This window comes from Coenobita brevimanus, chromosome 114 (genome assembly GCF_032717465.1).
Source record: "Coenobita brevimanus isolate Jiangsu-jjx chromosome 114, ASM3271746v2, whole genome shotgun sequence".
NCBI lineage: Eukaryota > Metazoa > Arthropoda > Malacostraca > Decapoda > Coenobitidae > Coenobita > Coenobita brevimanus.
In genome coordinates this window covers 3,621,490-3,636,986 of record NC_137067.1, presented here as the reverse complement: position 1 = coordinate 3,636,986, position 15,497 = coordinate 3,621,490, and the positions used below count along the sequence as shown (strand labels likewise).

General features: G+C 40.0%; 1 protein-coding gene across 1 annotated transcript in view; it reads left to right on the top strand.

The window, feature by feature from the left end:
- Window positions 1-3,326: 3,326 nt before the first annotated feature.
- Window positions 3,327-15,497, top strand: part of gry (trafficking protein particle complex subunit 11 gry) — a 37,440-nt gene continuing 25,269 nt past the window's right edge. The window contains exons 1-5 of the mRNA XM_080286804.1: window positions 3,327-3,438; window positions 4,714-4,847; window positions 10,423-10,592; window positions 11,412-11,597; window positions 15,253-15,426. Of these exons, the coding sequence (XP_080142930.1) occupies window positions 3,363-3,438; window positions 4,714-4,847; window positions 10,423-10,592; window positions 11,412-11,597; window positions 15,253-15,426 (740 nt within the window). The 5' untranslated portion in view covers window positions 3,327-3,362. The remainder of the gene's footprint in view (window positions 3,439-4,713; window positions 4,848-10,422; window positions 10,593-11,411; window positions 11,598-15,252; window positions 15,427-15,497) is intronic.

The window sequence follows — 15,497 nt, the reverse complement described above, 5'->3', positions numbered from 1 at the left end:
ACGGGGTAAGGAGAAGAAATAGATTAATGGTATAGTTTCACCACATCGTCTTATGTCTTGTACTCATATTCATCAGTGCTTTACTCATTACCAACTTGGGACATAATAATTAATCCATTTTATTTGCATAGCTCATGGCAGCTCCATGAGAAATTTACATGAGATGCTAAATTGCATAAAGTGCATGACATAAACTGCATAATCAGACCTTATGACTTTCAGCTCCTGTAGAAGGCAAAGAGGCATTAAAAAAAAAAAAAAAAGTTGGTGGGTCATATTACTATTACTACTACTACTAGAGAGAAAGAGAAAGAAAAATACAAATCTTACCCCAGCACTTTATTACTGAGTAACAAGACATTAGAGAATGGTCAACCTTTAATTGCAAGACAATAATAGTGGTAGGTGGTGGCGACCATCATCCACTCACGATGTAGTGCTGCCTACTTCTTCCTAAACCCTTATAATTCTTTTTCTGTCTACCCTCCTCTCTTCCTATTTGTCCCGCCATTCCTGTCACTTGTTATTGCTCTTCTTTCCCTTTTAGGTGGCCTTACATTGAGTGACAATCCTAATGGTTTCTTGTAAGCCAGGAAACCATTTACAACGCTGGGTGGTCACCATATAACCAACCCATATGTGTTCCCTACTTGTCAACAAGTGGGTTGGTGGAGGGTTGGTGCCCCTCCCCGTAAAACAACAAACTCAGGTCAAACGGCCACCCCACATGGGATTATGGCATCTGGCTGTAGACAGAAATTCGTAGACCTAGCTGGGACGATGATAAAGAGACTATTGCAGATGTATAATGTTTCTCTTTAGGAAATGTTTTCTCTCATGAGCTTCAGTTGAGGTTGATGATTAATTTAGATCTCATGGGTTGTATGTAAACATGGCAAAATAGAGGACAAGGCCTTGCGACAGGTTCGATTTGTTTCCATCTGTTCCCACGATCCGAGGCTTAATGCGACATATAAATCAGTTGACTCAATTTTCAGCAGACTTCAGACGATTTTAATTTCCCAAGGACACTCCTGATTAACGTTTGGATGAGAATAAAGAACTTCGTATATTGTAGTATACAATTTATTTACCATACGGTTAAAACCGTGACATTTTATGTATACAGTAGTTTTGCAGATTGCAGTAGAGTTTATTCAGCATGGTAGAGGCTTCAACGTGATTAGCAAAAATAAAAATACATCCTCGTCTGTCAAGCAGTCACTCTAATCACGTGATTTTGTTGACAGTTTAGGGGCGGTATTCTTAAAAGATCTTGGCCAATTTTTAGATTGTCTAAAGTGAGAAATCGGTTTTTATGGACATTTTTCGCCTATACATTCACCCTATTTTTTGATGAAGCGTGATAACATGAAAGATTAAAGTGTAAATATAAAACACGAGTATGGTATGATGATCGCTGTAAGAGGGGGTAGCTGGACCGCTGGCTGAACTGTCTGACCTGAGCTAGCGCGGAGCGAAGAAGGAGAAGACGCATCGTGGTGGAGCATTTCTGACATTTATTTCAGCTTATCGGAGTTCTGCAGGTAAGTGGCCTGTTATTGTCCCGTTTGACTGAACGACAGTAATTATGAACTGCCACCAAAGGGATTATTTATGACAGTAGGTTAGTAGCTGAGCTTAAAAAACATTCTTAGGTGGTCCCCACCTTGGGCATATTTTTCACCAGGTAAACATCGATTTGCAGTATTGATTCCTACTAAAGAGGAATAGAAGTACTGTACTCGTAGAATTTGATAAAGATTTACACGTAAGTGCATGTAGTTCCACCTGTTATTGTTTACATTTTTCATTTTCTGCAGAACTGCTTCCAGCAGTATTTGTTGTTTCAGTATTAAAGTTTACACCTCTCCCTTTGGTTAGGTTATGGTAAACATACGCTTTACTTTAAGCCGTACGAACACCTTACTAAATCAGTGCTTCCTGATGGTTTGTGATGTGTTTCTGATTATTTCTGTGGTGGTAAACGTTTCTTGTTAAATCTCTTCCTGTTTTTAGTTACAGTATGGTCTGCAATGATGACTCGTGTTTGATTCATCAGCGTAATGGCAGAAATGACTGACCTAATCTAACAGTTTAACTAAACCCAACATAGCATAACTTACCTAATAATTTAACCTAACTTAATCTCCAGTTGGGAAATTGGAAACGAAATCCATCTTTCAGTAAGTTTCTTCCTTTACTGTACACCGGAAACAAACAATGGTAGGTGTGGCTTAAGGAACGTGTTGATAATAATAGGGGGGAAATTTTTCAGTAGGAAAAGGTCATTTACCACCCTTCAAATAGAACTACAGAAAACAAAATGGTTCCCGGTATTTTTTTTTTTTTTTTTTTTTTTTTTTTTTTTTATGCCATCCCCTTTTGTCGATAAGGGCTGAGGCATTGCCTTTGGATAGAGGACTTCGGTTTTGGAGTGTGTAGCACTTTATGATCGGATGCCCTTCCTGATGACCCTTGGGTGGACTTGAACCTCCGACTTCGGTCAGAGCGCTTAAAGTAAAGCGTACATTTACCAACCTTATTTTAGGTTAGGGTAGTTTTTTGTTAGAGTGTCGGGCTGTAGATAGATACATAGTGTTGTTTGTTTGGCATTGACATCCAGGCTGAACTTATTAAAGGATAAATTTGCTTTTTTACATACATAGTAAATAAGAAGTTGAAAGGTGAATCTGTTGCACATATATATTTTATTGCATCCACTGTGTATTAAAATAAACTAACCTAGCTTAACCTACTCAAACCTAACCCAACCTAACCTAATTTTATTGTGTACTGGTATGTGATAACAGATGGACACTTCCCTTATAATCTTTTATTTAGTAAGTACGGTATTAAAACGGGCTTTAGTGATAGATGTGTGTAGGAGAGATTTTTGCTTAAAACTTTGAAAACTAACTAAATGTAATTTCAGCTTAGTTGGGTGTGATTCTGAAATACCTCCCCCCCTCCCTCCCTCTTTTTCAGGAAACTTATATGGATGTGATTGTATGGTTATATTGATTTTGGTTATTATTATTATTATTATTACTATTATTTAAATCTTAAATTAGCAGTTTTAATGATGTCACTTCCCAGATGAATGTAATAGCCCTAAACCTAACCTATTTATGCCAACCTATCCAGACTCATCCTAATATATCCCTTTTGTAATCATATTTTCCTCATTTATTGATGGATTCTCATCATACTAAAAAATGTATTTATCTATAGCCAGACATTTTATTTTATTTTTTAGTTTTTAATAGGATTACTGCACTTTTTTTTTTTTCTCTCTCTCTGATTTATTAACACAAATTTTGGCATTCCAGGTGTTTTGGTGTGTTTCCGGGTAGATCAGTATGACACCGGAATTTGATCCTTATGGTCTACCCCCTGAGGTCACCACCCCACCTCATGCCCTCATAGGAATGATGGGTATGTGCTGCTTACCTTAGTGATGCTTGCCCTTAGTGATAGTAAAAGAGGCAAGGGAGTCAGAGCTCATACAGGGTTCCTCTTCTCAATAACTTAGTCTCATGCTGGTCATACTTATTCTTAAACATGTTAATATTGGGGCTACTAATTACAGACGCAGATAGACTGTTCCATTTATTTATCACTCGCACTAAAGAAATTCCTCTGGGTTGTTCTGTGTCGGGGCTTTGCTAGTTGTAGACTGTGTTCCCATGTTTCTAGGTGTGTATCCCTTGGTGCTGGCTGTATATGATCGTGGTATATTTTGGTGTACAGAATATGAAATGGGGAAGATAATTTCCCTTTGTTGGAATGTACCGGTATATCCATGTTATTTTAAGGAAACCAGCAGGGGATTTCACTCATCTTTTTAGTACCGTGGGGAGTAGATATTGTAAGTGACTACCATTGACCCTGTGAGGTATTGTATCATTTATAAAGACCCCAACATACATGCATCAGCTTTGGTCACCCCTCATACCCAGTGGTTGGAAGATGTTCAGGGAGCTGTTGCCTCTCTTGACATTGAGAGGGCTGTATCTCCTCGTTAAGGGATCTTTGTATGCAGCTTGTGTTAGGAGTGTAATACTGTATAGTAGTGAGACCTTGGCAGTAAAGGAAGAGGATATTCGCCGGCTCAAATGTACAGAAATGACAGTGATTAGGTGGATGTGTAGTTTGTCCTTGAATGTGAGGCTTGGGAGGGCTAGGTTTATGATGGAAGAGTTAAGAGGAAGGATGAGACTTTAGTGTATTGATGTTGCAATGAGGAGCGGTAGATTGAGATGGTTTGGAGATGTGTAGAGGATGGGGGATGTCAGTTGGGCACAGAAAGTTAGATGTGTGAGTGGTGGAGGTAGGATTGCGAGAGGCAGACTGAAAAAGACCTGGTATGAAGTCTTAGAGTGTGGCCTCAGGGATAATGGACTGAATAGGGAAGCTGCCAGAGATTGAGTAGCATGGAGAGTTACCATTAGGTGACCAAGGTCAACACATGCAAGCATGTTGGAGCCTTTATAAACGAAATGAAATGAATGAAATGTATTTTACAAGAGTTATGTGTGATATATTTGTATAATTCATGTCTTTGGGCACAGTGTATCATGGTTCTCCTACTTTGCTTTTTCTTTACTTCTGGATTACATCAGCACATCTAGGTGGGAATTAGGTTTGGGATGATGTTATTGCTGTTTATGGGTGTATATGGTGTTGCTAAGGTTTTTCTCTTCAATTCAGGGTTGGATATTGAAGGTAAGGCAACACATAAAGCCGTGTGGGAAGCATTTGCGCTGAACCGGAGAACAGATCGCATTCCACTGCACTTCCGTCACCTCACGCCTGACTTCCAGCTTCCTCCTATGAAACAGAAGGTAATGGCAGCTGTTAAACTTAGAAAAGGCCTGTTGTACTGGAGGTCTTAAATTCAGTGTGTTTGACCGTTCGAAATTCTAAATGCACAGTACATACAAAGTGTGTTAAGATCCACTGACTTGATGTAGTGCTGCCTGCTTCTTCCTTTACCTTTATCATTCTTTTTCTGTGCCTGCCCTACTCCCTTCCTATTTCTCCCATCTTTCCTGTCACTGCATATTACTCCTCTTTTCTTTTTAGGTGGCTTTACATTGAGTGACAAGCCTAATGGTTTTCAGGAAACCATTTGCAACACTGGGTGGTAACCATGTAGCCTACCCATATGCGTTCCCTACGTGTCAGCAAGTGGGTTGGCGGAGAGTTAGTGCCCCTCCCTGCGAAACCACTAACTCAGAGATAAAATAGATAGATAGATGAGCTAACCCTTTCAGTACAGTGATGTGTTTTGCCTGTGTTGGTGTTGCATTTGCCCGTTGATAATACTGTACAGTACTCATCTTAGGGAATCCTGTAGTAGTGAGGGAATTTTTGCAAGCTTATTTTTTCTCTAGTAGTTCTAGAAGTTTCACCCAAGTTTAATGAAATCATCTGGAAATAGCAAGTTAAAAAAAAAAAAAAAAGTGACACCTGAAATAGTAAGTTAAAACAAAAAAGTGATACTGGAAATAGCAAGTGAAAAAAAGTGAACGGAAATATCATGAAGAAAAAAAAAAATTTGGAAATCTATCTATCTATTGCCAGACGCCATAATCCCGTAAGGGGTGGCCATTTGACTTTGAGTTATTTGTTTTACAAGGAGGGGCACTAACCCTCCACCAACCCACTTTTTGACATGGAGGGAGCACGTATGGTTGGGTTATATGGTTACCACCCAGCGTTGTAAATGGTTTCCTGGCTTACAGGAAACCATTTGGCTTGTCACTCAATGTAAAGCCACCTGTAATGGAAAGAAAAGCAATAAGAAATGACAGGAAAGATGGGAGAAATAGGAAGTGAGGAGGGCAGGCACAGAAAAAGAATGATAAAGACTAAGCAAAAAATAGGCAGCACTATATGAAGTGAGTGGATGATAGTTGCCACCATCTGGAAATAGCAAGTAAAAAAAAAAGGGGGAGGGGGGAATCTGGAAATAGCAAGTTTCGTAAAATAAATAAATAAATAAAACAAACACGGTTAATGAGTAGTAGATCATCTGGAAATAACAAGTAAAAAGGGGGGAGTCTGGAAGTAGCAGTAAAAAAAAAAAAAAAGAAAAAAAAAAAGATTAACATGACTAATGGGTGGTAGAGTAAGACTAGTATTTGTTACACTAGCAAATCCCTCTCATTGAAGGGGTAATTGATTGCTGTCTGTAACCCCTCCAGTTTTAAAAACTTCTCCAAAGCTGAATGGAGTAATTTGGAGATAGGAAGAATAAAATAAAGAAGGCTAAAGTGGTTAAATACTACGGATCTACTACAGAATTGGAGGAAGTTGGTCTGTCAGCTTTATAAGTAGCTCTAGAATTTTCCCCCTTTCTCCAGTTGTGTTCTGTATTCTTACTAGCTGCCAGTTGATTTTGTTCCATACCTTTGTAGAGACAGACTTGATGAAGGTTAGTCTGTCCCATCCCAAATGAAGAGTCTCTCATAAGCTGAATAAAATTGTGGGAGTAGCAAGAATAAACTGTAAAGGATGTCCCCAGATTCAAGGGATTAACAGGCATTCTTTTTGTAATACAGTATACTGTGGATTTTATTGTAGTAAGGGACATAACAGTTTAGAAGGGACTTACTTTGTTACTGGTTTGCTGTTTTTCATTTGGAATATGAGGATGACAACTGGGTGCAGAAAGTGGGAAGTGTTGATGTTGGGGGTTAGGGTTGCAAGAGGCAGACCAAAAAAGACCTGGGATGAGGTTCATAGAGTGTGACCTCAGGGATACGGGACTGAATAGAGAGGCTGTCAGAGATCGAACAGCTTTGGTGACGGGCTGCTTGTGGACAAATTTTTTATTTTATTATGATTACATATTGTGGTAGGTGGGGGCGCTCACCATCCACTCATTGTAGTGCTGCTCTCGGGTGTCTGCCCTTTCCTCCCCATCCTTTTTTCCTTCCATTTTCTTCTGTCTTTCTTTCCTTCATTCTTTCCTTGTCCTTCTGCCTACGGGTGACTTTACACTTCCTCTTCTGTCTTTCTTTCCTTCATTCTTTCCACTTCCTTCAGCCTGTGGGTGACTCTACACTGAGTGACAAGCCAAATGGTTTCCTGTGCACCAGGAAACCATTTACTACGCTGGGTGGTAACCATATAACCAGATTTTGGCACCTGGTGGTTTAGTGGGTAATTATTGCACTGCAATCGGATTGAGCCGGTGAAGGTTTATATCCAAGTTGTGGTTGGGGTATATTGCTCATGTAATGCCACTCAGGGATGAGTGAGGCTGGTCACTCTCATCTTAAATGTCGGGACCAACTGCCTAGCCTCGGGCTCCTATGCTCCTCATGAGGCAATGTAGAATTAGATGATGGATGGACCTCCATAATACTGTATTTTTCGTAACACTCGCTTTGGGTGTATTTTTTTTTTTTGGCTGATGTCCCACACACGGGATTTTTTTTAGATATATAATGGTAATTGTTTAGATAAAATATTCCACACCAAAAAAATAGACCATAATTTCCTGGGTAAAATTATGTATAAAAAAAAAAAAAATGTATAGTGAGCTGTCAAAACCTGTGGTGTTGGAGCTGCTCCACTGCCAGATGTATGCCATTCAGTATGATGATAAACTCTAAACTTTTTTTTCTTTTATTATAGGACTTTCATTTTCACTCTAGCATTAATCTGACATTATAAGCTTAGTCATCAAATATCTCTTCCATCTGGTCCAAGTAAACTGCCACAGCAACAAAATATCTCATACTGGATGCCTCGACATCTTGTACGTGGCGCAAATAATAGACAATAAAATAGACCTCCTGCTATGTAACTCTTCAGTCTTGCCACCTTGTGATACTGAACCACTATTGGGCCCCCAGTACTAGCACACAAATATAAAAAGTTCAGAAAATGTATACATGCCACGCGATGGCTACAGACGTTTCCTTAGTGACATGTTGACGTGCCACCCAGTGTGAAAGGTTAATGAAGAGCTTTGGTAATGTAGGGATGAAATATAGTGTCCATGAATTCCCGTAATGAATACACATAGAATCAGCGAGAGGCAGCAAGATTAAACAGGATTAAGACATTATACAGTAATCCCGCATTTTTTGCGGATTTTTTGTCTACGGTTTTGCCCTCTCGCGGATTTTCTTAGCATTAATAAAGTTCAACAAAAATATCCTTGAATATACAGAAAAAAAAAAAAATTGAAATTCCCGCAGCTTCCAATTGTAGCGCGGTAAACTCACGCCACCCTCTGTCCCTTTCCTGTGGCCCCTCTGCCAGTGTTACCATATCTAGCATAATTTTATTCTTTTAGCATAATTTTGATCAAATTTTCGAGTCTGGAATATTTTTTAGCATATTAGAAGTTTTAGAATCATTCTAGCATAATTTAGAATGGAATGGAATATTTTTGGAATAATTTTATAAAAGCTACAAATCAGAGAGAGAGAGAGAGAGAGAGAGAGAGAGACGAATAAGGTAAGATGTTTGAATAGTTGGTTACTTTCAGTTTGGGCTTGGTTGGGTTGGATTAGGTTAGGTTAGGTTGGATTAGGTTAGGTTAGGTTAGGTTAGGATAAGTTTGAGCTTTGTACTTTACCCATGAAACCTAGGTTTTTCCGATGGGTTTTGGTATGATTCATTCGATTTTCAGCTTCATTTCAGTCGGAAATGACCATTTTCTGTTTCCCCCCCTCCCTATAACCCCCGATTCCCCAAAGATCCCTCATTATTTCAAGGGGATGGGGGGGGTCATATCTCAAAATCTGGTTATTTCCGACGGAAATGATGCTCAAAATCGAACGAATCACATCAAAATCCATCAGAAAAACGTAAGTTTCATGGGAAAAAGCAGTATGGGTAGATACCGATATTTATCCTCTTACTGTATGTAGGTTCATTTTAATATTTTCATAGTAAACAATACATAATTAATATGTTGCACGAATATGTATAGAATTTTATCATTTAGCTTCAAGTTAGCATAATTCATTTTTTACTTGGAACAAATATGCTCAATCTAGCATAATTTTTTCATTGCCCTAGCATAATTTCGTTGTTTGGATATGGCAACACTGCTCTCTGCCCCGCATTCTTCAGTCCACGCCTGACTGCCTTCAGTGGCTGTCGTGGTTGTAACTACACTATGAAATGAGCCTCTTGCCTCCCACTTGCTTTCCACATGGCCCCAGGACGTAAGCCAGCCTCACCAAAGGCTAATAATACAATTAGTAAGAACTCCAAAGTGACAAAACGATCAAGTTATGACCTTAGCAGAGAAAATTGTGTTACTGGACAATCTAAGAAACGACCGTGCGAGTGTTTGCTATCACCAGTTAATGCATCTTTTTATTTTGTACTGTTTTGTTAATAAATGTGTAGATAATTGTGTATTACAGTACGGTGTTTACGTTTTTCCTTCATAATGGAGTATGTGCTTTCAATCTTGTAAGAAGGTATTTCGGGATGAGTATGGAGGTTTCGGGACAATTCGCAGTCACAACAAACACAAAACAATTAGCCTTCATTAATGAAGATAGCTATGGGTGACGCTAGAATATAATTCAAAGGCGACTACAGCGAGGAAGAAACAAGTTAATTATTGACTAAAGGTGCAACTAATAAATAATATCCAGAACCTACGCTACTGAACATAGACTTTGCTGGATCCCCCTGAAATATAGTTATTAAAGTATTGATTAATTAATAATAAGTATATTGATGAAAGTATTGATTAGTATATTTATAGAATGGCGGGGAATCGTCCAGGGTGCGAATTGTTCTGAAGGGGAATCGTCCATGTTTTGACGGGGAATTATCTGACGGCGAATTGTCTCGCAATCAGTATGGACATGGACTGTGTGATGGGCAGCATGGTGGACATAAGTGTAAGTTTTCAATTGTTAATAGAGTATTCGCGGAATTGACTTTTCGCGGGGGTTACAAGAACGTAACTACCGCGAAATATGTGGGATTACTGTAGTACTGAATTGGTTAAACAGTGTGTGTGGTGTAGCAGTGTATGAACTGTTAAGAAAGAGGCAGCTTGGTGGGATGTAAAGGCTAAAAACAGCTTGGAAAGCAAAATGCAGAAGTGGTTGTGTTAGATGTAGGGAGGGAGTTTTTATGAATGAAAGAGGGATTATACTGTATTGATATAAGGTGTCTGTGAATAGGTTGCTTAAGTTTCACATTTTTTTAGAATTGTGGGATTTGTGAGACAGAGCCAGGATTCTAGGGCTTGAATGATGTGTGATTGTCTTACGAGATTATTTCATTGGGCAAACTGTTGATAATTCTCCCACTTCTGTAGCCTACGGTACTAACCTTTCTCTTCCCTTTCTTTCTGTAGCTATTCTTTCTCACTCCAGTTTAATGTAGAAAAAAGATTATGAGTTAACATGTGGATATTTCTTACAGAGACAGTCCTATGAATGGTATATACCGAAAGGAATTCTCAAGTCTAACTGGATACCCAAATACCTCGCTCATGTGCCAGCTCTTGTTGTGATGTTCTATGATTTAGACTGGAATGACGGCAGTTGGATGGAGAAGAAAAATGACCTCGCCAGCAGAGTACAGGCTCTCAAGTAAGTACAGGCAGTCCTCGTCCTTGTTATATATCAGGGATGTATTCTCATATGTCATAAGTTTTACCATATACAGTAATTGGTGCAGGAACTCCCTTTATTTGCTCCACCCTAAGTCAAGAAAGGTATTAATTCATTAGTAGCTTAACTCCCTTACCACTTTGACCAGTTAGGCATTTTTTGGCAAATACTGTATTTGTTATTTGGGAGTGGTACATGGGTGGCACAAGTGATTTCAGGAAGTGCAGTTGGCCTATCACATTATCATAGAAACATAAGTAATCTGCCAGCACCTTTCAAACACACGCACTCATGCACGCAAGCACATTCAGGTACGGTGTCCAGTGCATCCTACATGCATGTCCAGGAATGGGGATCAGTGTGAAGGGGTTAATAATGAACCAGCTTTAATTGAAAGAGCCTCATAAGTCAGGAGTGTCTTTCAGACTATCACTAGGTTTCCATACAATTGATAATGTAAATGGAGATAAATCAGCTGTATAGCTATCAATGAAACTTTGACTGGGAATTTTCCAGAAGGTACTTCTGTTGTAATAGCAAAGAAAAGTGTTAAAGATGACTTTCATTGAGGTTAAAAAAAAAAAAAATGATAAGTGCCAGTTGAATTATAGGTACTCCGATTAAGTTGCAGGGGCACAAGGTTACCGTATTCCCTTGATGGTATTACATAATTGATTAACTTCCACTCACTGCTAGTGCATTGAACCTTTGCACAGAGCCTGAACATCATCTTGATTGATGTTCTTTAACCAATTAACAACCATGTACCAGAGGACTAACTGTGTATTTCTCTTACAGATCTGTGTTGGGAGGCCGAAACAGTCGTGTGGCATTGGTATTAATTCAGAGTGGCATCAGTGTACCTGGAGAGGATACAGGGGCTGCAGAAAAGGCCGCTACACTGTGCACAGCTTGTGATCTTCCTGCCAAACATCTCTTTGTTTTGCCACACTCAGATGCCCACCTCCTGGGATATACTGTCAGGTTAGAATGTTGTTGTCCTAATGAAACTAATGCACCTGGAAAAGCACTATTACTTTATTACTCCCTTGTGGGTACTGGATTGCCTGGGGTGTGGGAGGACTCAAGGCTGGGCCCAAGGCATTTAAGCCATAGCAGACCACTCTATGTCCTTTTGAGCCATAATTAACAGAAACGTCTGTCCCTACAACTTGGATTTTAACCATGGAAAGTTAACAGCTAGAGCATGCTCTCCTGTAAACACCAAGGCACATGGGTGTAAGCTTCTGTGCAGGTTGTTCTGTACACAGTGCTCTGACTGGGGGTCTCATTGGTGAGTGAGTGAGTGACTTGTCTTGTTTTAATGTGATTTGCATCAAAATGCAGCTTCAGGAGAGTCATGTCAGAGTGAACAAAAGGGTTAAGGGTTGCACTTTATTAACTTCCTATTCAGTTGAATTACTCTCACTGACATCTTTATGTGAAGCTCATCTTTTTAAAAATGTTCTGATGGCTTTTGTTTCTTAGGTAAAAGCCATTATTTTGGAAGTGTGAATGATTATGTGGTCTGTTTCACAGGGGACTCTGCACATATGTCTCCTGCAGTACTTTTGTGCTTTCATTTTCCTGATCGTGGATTCTTCACTCTTCTTTCTGTTAGATGGATGATGAGGGAATTTATTTCTTATGAGTCAAGCTTCATGCATAGGCCAGTCAGTCAGTTCCCTGAGTCTCAGCAGTGTGTGTTTTGGTGGCATATCATCATATTTATATACTGCTCTGTGGGATTGTTGCTCCTTATATGGTTGCTAGGTGACAGTTTGCACATATAATTTATTGTTGCTTGATATCAGCTAGAACTCCACAAGATAAAGTGTAATTTCCTGCATCATATCCCACATCATATCAGTATATTGATGGACAACATCATTGTTTACCTTAACTCTTTGGTACAATAATGCATAACTGTGTTTGGTACTTATCTTTGAACCAAGGGACATTCCTTTTTTGAGAGAGTACCTATTAAGTGCTTCCAGCCAGAGAGGGACAAGCACTGTCCATCTTGAGATGCAGATCTTTGTCTCCAGGCATGTTTTAGCTTCCTTGTTTTTTAATTGTTGTGGTAGGTGGGGGTGCTTACCATCCACTCACTCGATGTGTTGCTCTCGGGTATCTGCCCTTTCCTCTCTTCCATCCTTCTTTCCTTCCATCCTCTTCTGTCTTTGTTTCCTTGTCCTGCCTACGGGTGACTTTACACTCCCTCTTCTTTCTTTCCTTCATTCTTTCCTTTTCCTTCTGCCTGTGGTTGACTCTACATTGAGTGACAAGCCAAATGGTTTCCTGTACACCAGGAAACCATTTACTATGCTGGGTGGCAACCATATAACCAAATTTTGGCACCTGATGGTTTAGTGGGTAATTATTAGGCTTCAGTCGGATTGAGCCGGTGAAGGTTTACATCCAAGGGGTGGTTGGGGTTGATTGCTCACGTAATGCCACTCAGGGATGAGTGAGGCTGGTCACTCTCATCTTAAATGTCGAGACCAACTGCCTAGCCTCGGGCTCCTACGCTCCTCATGGGGCAATGTAGGATTGGATGGTGGATGGATGGATGGTTTTTTAATTGTGACTCTTGTCCTTCTATGACTACAAGTGTGCAAGGTGGGTGAGGCAAGACCATCCAGAACATGAGTCATAATTCAATAGTATGAAAGCAGAGTCATGTTTGTAGACAGAAATTTACCTCATAATGGATGGTGCTTGTCCCTCTGTGGTAAGGAGGGCCTCATATAATTTTTGTTTAAACTTTGTGTTTCAGATTGTTTTGTGTTTTAACCAAATACTGTTACCTTTATCTTTTGAAACAAGTGATTTGATATGGAGGTAATAAAAACAGTTACAGCTTTAGATTACAGTGGGTATATAGTTATATTTTATCTTATTAGTTCTGACACTTTGAGACCTCAGAAGATAGGGAATAGTACATCCCACTCCAGTGTTGGTTTTGGAATTTTGATAGACCTTACGGTTGGAGTGTTATGTAAAAGCCATGGCAAAAGTCACCTGCCTTTTTACTTGGCAGTTGGGAGAAATATTAGGATTTTGTGTTTGGACGACTGATAGCGGTGCAGCACATCTGAGTCTGTTATCATTCTGGGAGAACTTTTTTTTACTAACATTTTAAGAAATTTTCCTAGCTTTCAACCTGGTCCTGGAGTTTGTGTTGGATTGTCATTAGGAAGTGAAGTTCCCTGGGTGTGGGTGTTGTATCCAGATAACCAAAAGTATTAACCCCTTCTTTACCGAAAATATGTTTTGATGTACCCCCGTACATCGCCAGTAAACACCCGTGAGACTCCGGAACCTCTACCGTGGTACGTTGGTACACCCTCTAATGAATGGCAGCTTATGGGCCTCAGGGGAGCCCAGTAAGGCTGTTTCTGAGGACCTTGTGTTAGCAACAGCTCTGTGTTTTGATGACAGACTGTGACGAAGTTCTGACGAATTCTGACATCATAAGATACGTCTTGACTGAGTTGCGGTGGCACCAATGGGTTGCTCACTCATTTGTGATGTAACCTCTTTTAGACCCATCATTATTTTATTTATAATTTCTACTACAGATATCGTACTATATTTTCTGCTGACATACGGCAAAATTTACACCCCTTGGCCTGCCTGAGAGAGTCAGTTACCACGCACTTGACCATGAGAGAGGGTGTACAGGATATTTTTCTCTCATGGCATCTCTGGCAAATTCCGATAGTGACGAGTTTATTCCACTTGAGGATACTTATTTAGATGTATCAGATGATGATGCAGCAGTGTCTGATGTGTCAGTAGATGACTGTGATCCTGAAAATGATAGCGAAGTTGATGTGAGTGAGGAAGGAGGAGGAAAACAGTAGCGAGCTTAGTGACGCTGCACTCTCGGCAACAAGTGGGTCAAGGTCGCCATCACCATCACGTGTGTCCACATACTTCATGCTCAGCTTACAAAGTAAATAAATAAGCCATCCATCTGTGCAGGACATTTTTTTCAAGCCAGTCTGTACAGTAGTTGCCTGGGTAACAGTACTTTAGCATAAGATATGTAAACTTATATACCTTAATGATTTATTTTATAATATTTTTTTATTACCAACATCATGCTGGGTTTATGTGATCATCAGTATACAAACAAATAAAAAAGAGTGAATAGTTTCGACGTGGCAAAAAATATACACTACCCCTCACACTACGGGAGGGGGAGCTATCAGGTCAGTATGGGGGGTAAACGTAATGTTTACATTGGGGGGAGGGGTCGGTAGAGAAGGGGTTAATGTAGTTTTAGTAGATCTGTCTGTTTATCTATCAATCTATCGCCATATGCTTTAATCTCGTAAGGGGTGGCTGCAATCTAATTGCCTCCGTCACCCTGTCCCCTGCCTTCACTGCCCTCCCCACAGCTCCCATCCCCCTTCTCATATACATCCCCGCTCTGTCCCTTCATCTCATCCTCAGTCTCCCACTCCCTTTCCCCCTCTCTACCTCACTCACATACACACTCCACATTAGTCTCTCACTCTCCATCCTCTCCACATGGCCAAACCACTTCAGTGTATATCACCTAACACGTTCTCATCCACATCCACACTGCAATGCTCTGTTTAGTAGATACAATATTTTTTTCCACCAGGTTAGAGAGTGCTCTCAGTGAAATAGCATGGAGCTTCTACCAGGGCGAGGCCAAAGGTGTTCGCACCCACCGGGACTTCCTCAACAAGACCAACCACACTCTCCTCTTTGTACGACATCAGTTCAAGCTTGGTTTCCTGAATGAATTAAGGAATGATGCACAAACAGCTGTCAAGTATGTAAAATTTGTATGAAATACAGTCATCACTCAATAAATGTGAAGGATGTGTTCAGGCAAAATGCTAC